This window comes from Diuraphis noxia, unplaced genomic scaffold, assembly GCF_037042655.1.
Source record: "Diuraphis noxia isolate RWA-SAM2 unplaced genomic scaffold, SU_Dnox_SAM2 contig0001, whole genome shotgun sequence".
Lineage (NCBI taxonomy): Eukaryota > Metazoa > Arthropoda > Insecta > Hemiptera > Aphididae > Diuraphis > Diuraphis noxia.
The window spans coordinates 7761738-7776419 of record NW_028301711.1 but is presented as its reverse complement, the minus strand read 5'-3'; the positions used below and the strand labels follow the sequence as shown (position 1 = coordinate 7776419).

At 26.1% G+C, this 14682-nt stretch overlaps 1 protein-coding gene across 1 annotated transcript; it reads right to left on the bottom strand.

The window, feature by feature from the left end:
• Nucleotides 1-3118: 3118 nt before the first annotated feature.
• On the bottom strand, nucleotides 3119-14026 carry LOC107170713 (cathepsin B-like). The gene is made up of 6 exons (XM_089215609.1): nucleotides 13807-14026; nucleotides 9539-9757; nucleotides 9262-9462; nucleotides 7873-8005; nucleotides 6300-6413; nucleotides 3119-3491 (listed from the first exon to the last, which is right to left on the bottom strand). Exons 1-6 carry the CDS (start codon nucleotides 13936-13938, stop codon nucleotides 3283-3285), a joined length of 1008 nt encoding a protein of 335 aa, XP_089071735.1. The 5' UTR covers nucleotides 13939-14026; the 3' UTR covers nucleotides 3119-3282.
• Nucleotides 14027-14682: the final 656 nt, after the last annotated feature.

Below are 14682 nucleotides of genomic sequence, written 5' to 3'. Positions count from 1 at the left end.
AATTTTCGTGATTTTTACGTATGTTGTCAAAATTCAAACTTTGAATGCTTGTAAAAAAAAAATTGTGACTATGAATTTATTTTATTTTTCAACTGCTATTGTAACAATATGTTAAGAGACATGTATTAAATTTACAAGCTTTTCTGCTTGCAAAAAAAACTAATAATGATCGAAAATTTCAAATGCCTATGAATAGTTCAACTTAAGTCGAAAATTTTTGAAAATGGCTTGGTGGATAGAATAAACTTATATAAACAAAAACCAAAATCGATTTTGTTGAAAACTGATAGTGCGTTAAATTTCCCGTTTTCCCCTTAATTTTTAGTTTGTTTATCCCGATTATTTAGAAAAATATTGAGAATTTTTTACTTTTGACCACCCAAAGTACCAACTAAATTTACTTTTTGATCAAACGAGGTACTGAAGTCAAAAATCAAAACACTTTTACTGCCCTCAAATAATGATGACAACCACAATAAAAAAAACACACACTTCATATGGTAAAATCAATACATTCCTCTCTCCGCTTAGAATCTAAAATATTGGATTTTAGAATATTTAATAGAAATATATTAGTTTGAAATTTGTACCTACTTGTTTTTCTTCAACCAATCCTTCAATATTTGGAGTAAAATGGGTAACTTAAATTTTTAATAAGAATTTTAATTTTGTATCAGTCATAATGTCTTTTAATATCAAACTACTTAAAGTCATTGAAGATTTCGTGGTATATCAAACACATGACTGTATTATAAAACATAATAAAAGATAGAAGACTTCAATTTTAATTGAAAATCATATTCTTTATAGATTTTAAACTTCATTTTATTTTGACACATTTTAATAATTAAAATAAAATAAATTATTATTTTTTTAACTAGAATGCGAATACCTGCAATTTTTAATGACAAACTAGCGACTAGTGTGTGATTAAATATTCAGTGTATTTTACCTAACCTACGATTAGTCATATATGCTGTAAATTGATAAACATAATATTTTTGAAGTTCACAGATATACAGAAGCTAAAGGTAAATAATAATAAGATCGGATATAAGTAATAATATAATAATATGTATAATTGATATGAGTAACTATTATAGTGCTCCGAGGCGTATAATATAAATCAACCACTAATTTGGTAGCCTATCCTACAGGCTACCACATAGAAAGAATATGCTATACTGCTATAGTAAAACAAAATGCCTATTCAGCGTCTGCTGTACTTTCTACAGTGTGAATAATTTACATGTAATCTATATAATATAGGGTTTGTCGTTTACATTCAACAAATATTTTATCTGTACATTTTATCAAAATGAACAATACAATACTTTAAAATGTTAGTAATTCGTAATTACTAATGATCTTTCAAAAAACTATATGAATAATTCGTCAAAATATTCAAAATACAATAAATACTACATATTCAGATGATATGTTTTTAAAACTATTCTGAAGAATTATCATATCCTTATTTTAAACATAGTTATAACTCAGAATCTACTAATTAAAATTTTGATTTAGATCCGCTAAATAATTTTCAGTAAAAAAGGGGTTCTCATTGATAAATAAAAATTATTATGGTCACAATGAACGTAATAAGTACAAAAAATATCAGCTTTTTAAAATATTGTTCATAGGTAGGTGCCTACACTTAAAAATTCTAAAAATCAGAATTTTCATACCTAAGTGTACTATTAAAGGGAACAACGAGGTTGAGCAGCTTAAAATATCATACTTTATAATCATATCTGTCACAATTACGAGAGGCTAGTTTCTACAAGTGATTAAAAGCATATCAAACCAACTATGTTTAATTAACTCTATGTTTTTTACTATTTATGCACATAATTTATTTTAAAGTATAATTATTCAAAATATGACATGAATTTAACATTGATAACTACTAATAATTCAATTTAAAAAATTAACAATATAGGAATATTTGTATTTTCTTGCACTGAATAAATAATAGATTTTTATTGTTATGTTTTTTTTCTTCAGTTTATACATTATTTGAAGACAACATGATTTATTCCACATTTAAAAATTATATTTTAAGTGAGATAATTTTCTTGACAATATTTAATGTATAGAAATCAAATTTTCAATATATTATTAATTAGTTATATGTACCTACCTGTTTGTCATTCAAAAAAGTAAAACATAAACAATGATAAGTTTAAGACTAGAAAGATAAATAAAATGCACATTTTTCTGGAAAGTATAAGATACAATGTAAGATACAAATGTGTTTCACATTTCCCTTATGGAGTCTTGTAAAATACTTGAAAAAATATATTAGAATACGTATTTTAAATACTTTCTTAAAATATTTGTATTTAAAATCAAATACTAAATTTTAAATTGTTATATCTTAAGTTTACGTATTTTCTATTTTAGATTTTATTTAATTGTAAATATAAAAATAAATATCTTTTTTAATTTTTAAATTTTTTTGTAGTGTGAATTATATTCGATCAAAAATTTTAATACTTTGAGGAAAAACCAGTTATATAAGATTTGACGAATATAGCAAATGATAGGTATAAAATACTCTATAAAATTAACGAGAAACTTGAAAATTGATTCTGTTGATTTATAAGTTGAGAAATAATTTTTATAACAAATTTGAAAATATATAGGAATTTGAAAATAACCATAACAACTTTTTTAAAGTATTTGTATCTATTTCTATTCGAATACTATTTTTTCTAAATATTCAAATATATAATATATTTTAAACATTTTTCAAATAAGTATTTGTATCTGACTTGAATACTTTTAAAAAGTATCTTTTTCAAGACTGACCTTATATTTTAAGTATGAAATTTAATTTTGTCAATTTTTGCATGTTTTGGTTTTTAGTGCTATTATGCTTATTTCAATTTTTAGTACTATATTTAGATATATTCTCATTAAGGAATGAAATTAAACAAATTTTCTTGAATTTCATATCAGATTTGATAATTGATACTTTCTATAATAGATAGAATACCAATTCATACATCAAACAGATTAAATAACTACAACTAAAACTACAATTTATAGTTTATACATATTTTACAAGTCAAAATTGCTGTTACCCTGTAATAAAGTTAGTTTTTTAAAACAATTATGAAAAACAAAAATTTGCTTTAATTCCATAAAACCTCAAACATACTTATATTAAAAAATTTAAAAAATCATATTGCGATTAAAAATATATGAAATATATTACATGTTATAAATAAGTATCGAGTATCCAACTTTGGAAAATAAACAATCCCAGTCCTAATATTAATATTCCGGCACACCGGCCGTCGATGAATCCTCGACTTTGCACTCGTTCGTGCCCCGCCGGATTTTGAAATATCCTCCGTCTCCCCAAGTACTGTTCCAGGAATTCATCATCAGCCAATATGGCACATTTCGTTCGACTCCCCATCCGATGCACTTAACAGAATGGCCACCCAAATATGTGGCGTTGGGCGTTTTGGAGTAAACACCTGAAACCAGTTGACGAATATTATTATTATACAATGTAGTAAAACGTTAACTGCTATATTATGACTCAATATCTTAGGTACAATAAATTTTAAAATTTTATTGAATCACCAGATTTATTTTAATTTTTTTTTCATAAATTTGGATGCAAAATTATTCATTTAATCAAAAACCTTAAAACAAAAAATAAGTTCCTCATAAGTTTTTTTACAGAAATTCAAAAATATTCATGACGATCAATTAAATTTTTTCTATAAGCTTTTGAAACACAAATTTTGAAAAAAATCATCTAAATCATGAAAATTTGCAAGTAATTTTGTTGTTTAAATGTATAATGTTATGAGTGAATCGAGGAATGTATTGATTTTACCATGATGTGTGTTTCTATTTATTTATTTTTTTTTTTTGTGTCTGTCATCACGGTTTGAGGCAGTAAAAGTGCTTCGATTTTTGACTTTAGTACCGCGTTCGATCAGAAAGTGAATCTAGTTGGTACTTTGTGGGGTCAAAGTAATATTTTTCTATATAATCGAGATAAACAAACTTAAAATTAAGGGAAAAACGGGAAATTTTACATACAATCGACAAAATTGATTTTGGTTTTTGATGTAGGTAATTTTAAAACAAATTACCATAATACATATGTAATTTTCACCGAATGTTTATATAAGTATTCTATCCACCATGCAATTTTCAAAAAAATTCAACTTAAGTTGAACTATTTATAGGAATATGCGATTTTCGATTTTTTTATAAGCATTCAAAGTTTTAATTTTGACAGAATACGTAAATATCACAAAAAATCGCAAATTATTTTAAGCTAAAAATTAATAAAAAATTTTCTTGTTAAATTTAAGATTTGAAAATGTAATACAAGATTCCTTATAAAATTGTCAATCTTTATCACAAAAAAATGTCCACCAGAAATTCAAATTAAATTTTTATGAGTGTTTGAAATTTAAATTTGTACAACATTGGATTTTCACTAGATTTCTCATTTAGTGATTTCCATATTTTGGTGTAACTCTAAAACAAATGACCACAGATAATTGAAATTTTCATTGAATGTTCATATAGGCATTTTCTACATTTGATACAATTTTCAAAATATTTTGATTTGTTTTGATCTGTTTACTGACATTTTAATTTTTCAACTTGCTTAGTTTTTTTTCTATAAATATCGATATAAATTTATTTGTTGGGTAGAAAAGCTTGAAAACTTAATTCAAGACACCTAACATATTGTTAAAATAACAGTTGAAAAAATATTAAAAATACATAGCCACGATTTTTTTTTTTTTATATGCATTAAAAGTTCAAATTTTGTCTCGATACGTAAAAATTACGACAATGTTAAAATTATCTGAGATAGAAATACATAAAATTTTTTCTTTTTAGATCTAAGATTTAAAAATGTTTAATAATCTATAATATATCCTAGAGCCTAGACAGATAAACCACCTCCGCTCAGAATCGTTTTTCGTATTCAATGATATAATTATATCATTGGATTCAACTTTAATTTCATCCATTACAGAAACCCACTGTACCTACTGTACAGCAAAGCGACATCCACGATTTACCCGCTTTTTTATAGGTGAAATTTGATATTTTAATACAAAATTCCTTGTGAGCAGGTAGTAGTTCTGTTTATAACTAATAAAATCATAGATGGTTGTAATAAAGAAGATCAGTATATTTAACTTTATAGTAATTAATCACTAGCCTTCCCTCCAATGCTTTTCTGTTGCTAGATTTTATTATTTTTATTGTTCTTTTTTTGCTTATGTTATTTTTTGTAAATTTTAAATAACGAAAATATGAAATGATTTAATTGGATAAGGATTAAAACAAAGGTATGAATCATAGAGTAATATTACTCTATGGTATGTATTTAATAACAAGGCCTGATTGGTCAGCATTTCTATCAACTTTTAAAATGTAAAAAGTAGTTAAATGGACATAATTACAATAGTAGGAAATACGGTATCAAAAGGATTTTGTAGTTATATATAGATATTTTCTTTAATATTTTAATAGAATATTTTTTTTTTATATTATCATAAATATTTTCTGCAGCGCATGTGATTTTAGACATTTTATGGCTAATTTTTTTTTACACTTTGGAATTGATTATTGAAGTTTTATTAAGAACCTCTAATTTTGTATTATAATAAATATATCCTATGTTACTTAAAACTATTAAGTATTATAACAATGAAAGAATTTTTGAAATCGGTTCAGTTGTTATTTAATTTTAATCGTTACAAACATATAAAAATACAAATTTTTCCCATATAATATTATTATGAGAAGGTATTAGTTTATAGGATACTGATAGTGAGAAAGTGGAACTTCCATACAACAAACTTCCATTCAACCAAATTTTTTGTGTGATCAAATGTTTTATCAAACCCCAAAAAATTAGTATCAAATTCGTTTCATTCAATTTAACGAAGTTCTCTTTTATACAATATTGTTTTGCCCTTGAGATTTCGTAATAATATAGAAATTTTGCTGTATTAAATAATAATTGGGTTAGTAATAATAATATTACTAGTATATTAGTAATGTAATATACAATACTCTAGGCATTAGGATGACTTACACCTTATTTCCGGTCAGAATTATTTATCGTATATAATAAAAAAAAAAATCATAATATAGAATATAAATCTATCACATCAGTGACCTTCATGAAATTTACAATGTCTCACTTATCCACATTTTTTCTATAAACAAGTAAATTTGTTGAACATATATAATCGGTTGTTTATTGTACAATATATTTTTATTAATATTGAATTTACCTGACTTATACGATATAAAGTCGTCGTACACATCAAAAGATGACTCGATTGGTCCGTAAATCATCATATCTTTCTGTATGTTTTCGTAGACAAGAACATATGGAAAGTCTTTAACTAAAATTGAAAATAGTATAATAAAAGTGTCGTATTAAAAAATCATTATGATTATTAAATAATTTAATTGACTTTGGTAATTCACCAAATAAAGTGCTCCACTTCCATTGTTTTATATATTTCATTATATATTAGTGGCTGAATTACTTGTCTTTCCGGGTTTAAAGTATACAAAATATAAGTTTAATTGTTATCTGGCAAGATTAAATATTGTTTAATATATTTAAATACGATTTGAATAATATTTTTTAAATAATTTTTCATTTATAAATTAGTAATCAAGCTATTTAATATCATTATTTAATATTTGTTATACTTATTATAGCTTTTGATATTAGCTTCACTTGTGCTAGTTTAAAATATATATAGATAATTATACCCGAAGATAAAAAATACCCGGATTCACCCATGGTTTAAATTGTTAAATTAATTAACTATTTATTGTTGGTGTTAGTGTTAATTTATATTTTATAAAAAACTGACCAAGAAAAAACGTTGTTAATTTTTAATCCCACGTAGATGTTGAATTACCTAGTAAAATGAGTTACAAAGTAAGTACTACGCTTGACACCTGTGCATTTTTTTTTATCGTTAACCTACTATACCTATATTAACTTTAATTGATGTAATATGTTCAAAAATAATAACTTATGGCAGCAGTTTTATTATAAAACTTCTCTATATTTCCTGTTGGTATAAAAATAACTAAGCTTATAATTGTACTGACTCTGGGCCTTGTCACATAAAATTGTCCATGTGAGAAACAATCGTCTCTTATTATATCGGTTGGTGGAATTTTCAAGGTTTGATCTTGTGATTTATTCAGTGTGATAGCATAATATACTTTTATAGGAAACAACATTCTCTTGAATTGGAATGGATAATCTAATGGTATCATTAATATGCGAGGAATAAAAACTGATTCATTTGTTGCAGATTCAGCCTTAAGATAATTTAATCTTCTATCAGATTTGTTTGAATACCAGAAATACGTAAACTTATCCCATCGCAACATTTTTTTTGGGCTAATTTTTTTTAGAAGAATTATAGGAGTACCAATTGTTAATACATGTGGTGAAAATCTATTTTCTACTCTTTTTTAGAGTTACTCCAATATCTATAATCTATTTTCTCAAAAATTAATTTAGCATAAAAATTCCCATTTTTCTTTATTTCTTAGGTCCGTGTCCCCGGAATTCTCCATTTTTTTCCTAGTGATTTTAAAAACTACTGGAAATTTTAAATTTTGACCACTCCAATCCACCAATTAAATTAGATTTTTTTGACTACTTAATAAATTACGTTCGAAACCTTTCAAATACCTTCAAAATATCCTCTCAAAACCGTAATATTTTTACGTTTATATTATAATAGTATGATCATAATACCATAATACGATCGTAATATTATGAGAGATCATAATATTATTATAAAAAAGGCCATCACAAAATAACTTTACCATATCTAAAATCTTTCCTATAGGAAATTGATGTATTTCCGTAACATTTGTTCATGCATTTGTGATTTTTTTCCAATTGATTGCTACATGAATTATTACCCGAGCACGGTGGAAACGTGTATGGCTGGCACCCCTAGAACCAGTTTTAAAATTTTACTATAGGTTAGGTTAATATGTAATAATTATAGTTTTGAGATGAAACATTCAACTAATTAAATTAGGTGTATCCATTTTCCTCCACTGTCCACTGCCCATTGATTATTTTAGATTTAATTTCAAATATTTTTTTGAACTAAAATTGTGTACATATTAAAATTATATGCAACAATTTTAGCTGGCATCATTGCTGTAGGATTGTGTAGGTACTTAAAGTATTATATAAAGTAAAGGAATTCAGCTAAAAAACTAAAAATGTGAGTGGTAAGATTTTCCATGATGAACTATTCTTGAAAATATTGTTAATAATCGAAAATACGATAACTCATTCATAATATACAGATTAAATTGATTATAATATAGAATATACCTAACTAATTAATGCTACATCGATTAATATTTTAAACAATAAAGATTCCATTTTTTTTTTTTTTTTTAGTCAAATAATTAACAAATAAACACATTTTTCATATATTTTATTCTTCTTATTCTTCTTTATCAGCTTAGCAGTCCATTCAGGACCATCGCTGCCATCAAAATCTCTCTCCATTTGTCTCTCTGATATGCTGTTTCTATGTTGCATTTTGGTCTAACATTGCTACATTTTTGTCAACTACGTTAATCCATCGGGTTTTGGGTCGTCCTGAGGGTCTCGTTTTATTTATTTTATTGATTAGTACATTTTTAATTAACTATCCATCTGCTCTCCATACATCATGTACCATTCTCATAGTTTTTTCCTAATAAAAGAGAGTACTTTTGGATTATTATAAAGAATCTTTACATTTTCATTACTTCTTCTTTCGTATGTCTGTGTTTCTTAGTTCAAGAATTTTTTTTGTAGGATTTCTCGTTGACCTAATTATTCAACTAGTTAATACAAACAATTTAACTAAATTATGCTCTTATTAATTAATTCCAGTTAGATTAATTACACTAATTTTTTGACTATGAATATTTTTTTTGTTTTTTTTTTTTTTGTATAGAAATTCTTAATTTTTATCTTCAAGACAACTACTAATACTTTTTATCGTATAAGAAAAAAACGGACAGTGAAGAAATGCATTAGATGTATCCCTACATTATTCAACCATCAATGGTCATTAATCCAAGGTATTTTAGTTTAAAGCATGTATTCAATTATTATAATAACTAATAATATCTATAATGCCTATTGTATTGTTATATTTAAAAAAAATAAAAATAAAAATATTATCCATTATATTGTTTTACTTGAAACGAGTTAAAGTTTCCTCCAGTAACCAGACCACGTGTGTTGTAATATTGCCAAGCTTTGATCGGATAGCCTCCTTGACAACCTAAACCACATCGGTAACAACAAGACGTTACCTGTTCAGCTGATAATAGTTGATTGAATTTTCCATTCGACGCTATACACAAGCGGTCGGCGAACGCTCCAGAAGTGCTGAATGCCTATCATAGTCAGATGAGGACAATTTTTATACAAATTTAGTGTAGTTAGAAGTAATTTAATCAAAATAATATTCACCCAACAAGAGCCGCAATTCCCTTGATCACGAATCGTCCCGATCGTCGTACAATTCTTCCATCTTTTTCTCGCGTCAAATTCTTTCGGAATACTTAATATGGTCTTGTACAGTGGGTCGTTCGATTTAAATAGATATGTTGTTGAGGCCTGCACGCCTTTTGAACCCAAAAGTCTCAATATGAATTTCAAAGGAGTTTCTGGATGAAAGTTGATACCAACCTGGTGATATAATATCAACAATAAATATTAGAACATGACAAATACGACGTATTATATAACATTTAAATATTGATAACAATAAGGGCCTGGAATTATGTATCTATTAATTATTATCATATAAACAAATTGATCCTAAAAATTCCTTATCGATGCAATAATGACCTTATAAAAAAAATGTTTATACAAGAACAAAACTACGCTTCTGATAGAAAAAATATGGTTTGGTTTTTGGAATTTATAAAATTTCTTTAACTTAACCAAACTAATAATAGTATTAAAACTAAATATTAAACCAAGAAACACACAATAAATAAACAGTAAACTGGAAATAATTTTAATCTCACGATATATTATAAACTGTTCGGAAATTTTAAATAATAATAAGTAATAACCTCCATTTATAATTTATATACTAAATACACACATATATATTATATAAACAGTAGAAGCTGCTTATTAGAAACACTTTAGAACCAAAGTGAAATGTGTCAATTAATCGATTGTTTCTAAAAAGCGATTGGATTGTGTGTACTATGAAAAAAAAAGAAAATAATAAAAATGTATGCATGTATGTATATTATAAAATTTAAAAAAAGTATGTAAAAATGTATATATTTACTATATTATTTAAAGTATTTTTTGATCAAAGTTTGTTGTTTTGTGTCAAGTAACTCCATGACCAAATTTTCAAATGAATAATGCTGCTCAAAACCTATTTCATTAGTACGATGCTGAACAACTCCCTGAAAACACTTAGAGCTGCTAAAATTTCCTTGTTTGATCATTTATCATAATTTCATCAGTATTGGCCTGTTCAATTGTTTGAGAATTCATTACCGCATTACAAATCTCTTCTTTAGCTGGAATCTCTGCCATATCAAGGAGTGAATTCACATTAATCCAATCGCCATACATTTCATCTGACAGATCGATTAGTTTTTCAGGCAAACTATGTTCGTGTTTGTCGTCTGTTATGAATTCACCGTGACGAAAACAATTTCAAATTGTCTCAACACTTAATTTATTTCACGCTTCTTTTTCCAGATGAATAGCATCAAGAATGGTTATTTGTTTTTCGTTAGCTTGCAAGGAATAAGATGCATCGTATAGAAAATTATCAATTACTGCGAGAACTTTCTTCCAATTTCTAATCTGTTATAAGCTTTGAAGGTGCGTATGATAGTATTCGCTGATAAGAAGATAACTTTTATGTGTCTTAAGTTTATGCAGTCAATTATATGAGCGGGACAATGAAATTATCAATTAATATCTAATAAAATGTTCCGATTGAATTCTTTGTCCCAATTGATCAGCCAATCTTTGAAAATTACTGCAGTTGTCCAAGCGTTTTTGTTTGCTTAGTAATATACTGGTAATTTTTTCACTCTCTTGAAACACCGTGGGTTCTGATTCTTATCTATTACCATTAATTTTCGTTTTTCCCAGTTCATGCTAGCACAGCACATAATTGTGAGTAGCTGCTTCCTCATTTTTGACCCTTTGGCTTTGTCAAGTTTGAGTGCGTATGTGTTCAGGCAAAGCTCTAAAATAAAGCCCAGTGTCGTCTGCATTGAAAATATCAGAGTACTGGGCCAGCAAATCGGTCTAATGAGTTTCAAACCATGATTGTGCTGCAATAAAATCGGCTTCCACTTACTCTCCGTAAGTTGTAATGAACCTGATGTTCTCCTTTTTCCTCCAACATTGAAAACATCCTTCCGTCGCAATAAAATCGTCTTTACCCATTTTATTTGCCAAGTCTTCAGCTTTGTGACGTAAAAGTGGACCATTAATACGGGAACCTTTTTTCCTTACTTGTAACTATCCCTTTAACGTTTTGCCTACAACTTCTTTTTTTCCAGCTATTTTTCTTTTCCAACTACCACTTTCATTGTTGCACGTTGAATATTTGAACGATTTATAAAATTCTATTTAATGTGTAATGAGAAATGTTTAAGTGAGCTGCGGCATCACGTTAACTAATTTTCGGAAACATGTCGAATGGTTTTAATAACTTTTATGTTTAGAACTTAAATTTCATAATAAAACACTAATCACTTTTACATACGCAAGCTGACGCTGAACTAACGAAACGTACAGGAAAGAGCATTCTTATACATCGTATAGGACGTACTTCACATACGATAATGAACAGTTAAAATATAAACGTAACGACGGCAAACATAAGATTAAATTACATTGGTTATCGCACGGATAACCGGTGTAAATGTCAACTGACCTTCGCCCAATTGTTTCAAATAACCGATGTGATGTTTCAATATTTATATTGAAATTTTATATACTTTGATAAATTTTCAAATCTTTTTAAGTTATTCTTAAACATTTGAAATTTTCAGTTTTTTTAGTTTTTATTTTATAAATGTCAATAAAATAAGTAAATTTACAATATGTCTATTTCCAACAGACCGTAAAATTTGGTTTTTTTTTATAACATTTTATAATCCAGGTAGATAGATAAGAACATTAAATCGTTCATAATGATTGAAACATCGTCTTTTGGACTTTGGCACGGATGAATTATATTCAATAACTATTAAACCATATAATTTTATTAAAACAATATTTTTCTGATAAAATATTTTAAATTCACCAATTTACTCTATAAGTTCCTCCAAAAATATATTAAAATACTATACAATAAATATTAATACAATTCACTTAAAAATACTAAAAAAATCTTTATAAATAGATGAACATCAAAAATTACATAAAAAAAGCAAAATGCAAGTTTGCATCTTTGTACTTTTGAAGTATCTATAGTATATGAGAATAATTATATATTGACATTTGAATGCATCTGCTTAGAGCACTCAAAAAAGATGCATTTCGATCTGGATTTCGGGTCTTATTGATTATAATAACATTGGTTTCGAATTTATTGAATTAATGATAAATTACAAAACTAACATCGATTTTATATTTTAAACATAAAAAGTCTATGTAATAAAATTGTAATCATAGTCATTCCTATAATAGTGTTAACGTAAAAGTGTATGACTAATTACAGAATAATGAAATATATCAACGTAGGTATATTTAAATCTCTTAAGACATTAATCGTCAGATTATTTTAATCAATTGCGTTTTACAATTCAAACTTGACAACTAATAGTTTAAACAAGTTTAAACAGATCATTTAGAAAACCATTTTTAACTTAGGTATTCATACACTCATTTATTATTACTACATATTATATTTATATTTCAAATTACATATATAGTTTAAAGGTGTGATTATATGTATACTAATATTAATACACAATTTATAATATAAATTCATTTCGTACGTAACATAACTACTTGTGTTATTAAAATACGAGTACAACCAGTTTTCAATTTTAATGTTCATAAACATTAGGATGGAACATTTCAAATACAATTTATCATAAATTTCCCCATATAATTCTAGAAATATAAAAAAGGAAAGAACAATTCTTTTAACATACCTCTGAAGTTCAAATAATTATAAAATCGGATATTAAATGAAAAATAAGTTTTTTTCATTTATGATTTAAATTATATTTTTTTTTAATTGAAATTTTTACCAATACTTTTTATTTTTTATTATCATAAATACACAATGCAATTTTCAAAATATTGAGACTAAATCTAATCTATATATATATACCACGGTCCTATTCACACTGTTCTAATAGGTACGTGTAGATCACGATAATAATTGGAACACAGATAAAAATAAAAATTTATCATCTTATTCGGCTATAAGTTATTAATTCTTTCCAAACTTAATTTAACTTAATTTAAATATTATATATCAAATAACCCGTTCAACTAAAAAAATGTTCAGAATGTACAGAGATATTACTTATTTTTTGTTGTTGCGTTGTTATTATTATTTATTATTTTTACATTTTGAGTTAATTTACATTTCATTGATAATAAAGAAAAAGGTAAGACGGAATTGATACCTTTTAAAGTCATTATGCATTTTGATGGTCATCTACTGTTCAGAAGAATTTTAGTTTTTTAACAGTAAAAAATAATATTATATTACGCAATAGCGTTACCTTCCAAGTTCTTGCAACACTATTAATTTTACTTATGTAGTCTTTATTCAGAAAATATGTTTGTTCCGATGCGTAAGCACTAAACAAAAATATGAAAACTGCACAACTTGAGAATAATAATGATATGTTCATCTTGACAATAATTATAATTTTTTTTTCTTGAATTTAAATTTTAAATGATATTGTTATGCGACTGTCTGTCGTACGAAATATCATATTATAACTGACATGTGAACAAACTGCTATGATTGAAGGAACCACCTGGAGGGTGTGCACGATAATTTTGTTTGTTTATTATTATCAGACGTATTGCATTATTACAATGTATTATGAAGGTTTAAGTGGAAAATGATACGTTTCAATTATTTTTCTCATAAATATATAATAGTAACACAATAAATATTTTGTTACACATGTTAAACAATATTATCTTATATTATTTTCAATTACAAGGTAGGTGTGTCATTCAAGTTGTATTCTATAATCTGTTTCATCAAGTTTATACTCCGCATTCGGTAAATATAAAACATACACGTGTTAGCCAGCAACATTGTCTGAGTGATATATTTATGTTTCCTAGATCCATTTTTATTTTATTTTTTAGTCAATTTCAGTTCTTTTCCTACTCATTATATAATATATAATAAATATCAACTCAGAGCTCTTTCCACTGCAATAAATATTTTTATCAGCTCGATTTTAAGTTAGTTTTATTTGATATTCAACTCAGAGCAAGCTAAATAGTTATTTGACAGGGTAAGCGTCCTTAGATGATAATAAGTTGTCACATGAGTACCTACATGTAGAAGTGGATATATATGAAATGTTTGATGGAATGGCTCGGAAACCACAAAACATGGATATTAGTTCGTGTTA

What these genes read in the sequence shown, in the direction of transcription:
- LOC107170713 (XM_089215609.1), bottom strand. Translation starts at nt 13,938, where the DNA reads ATGAACATATCATTATTATTCTCAAGTTGTGCAGTTTTCATATTTTTG. An exon ending in GTGTTGCAAGAACTTGGAAG is followed by an intron (nt 9,758 to 13,806) that starts GTAACGCTATTG and finishes TTATATCACCAG; the next exon opens with GTTGGTATCAACTTTCATCC. An exon ending in GGAATTGCGGCTCTTGTTGG is followed by an intron (nt 9,463 to 9,538) that starts GTGAATATTATT and finishes TGACTATGATAG; the next exon opens with GCATTCAGCACTTCTGGAGC.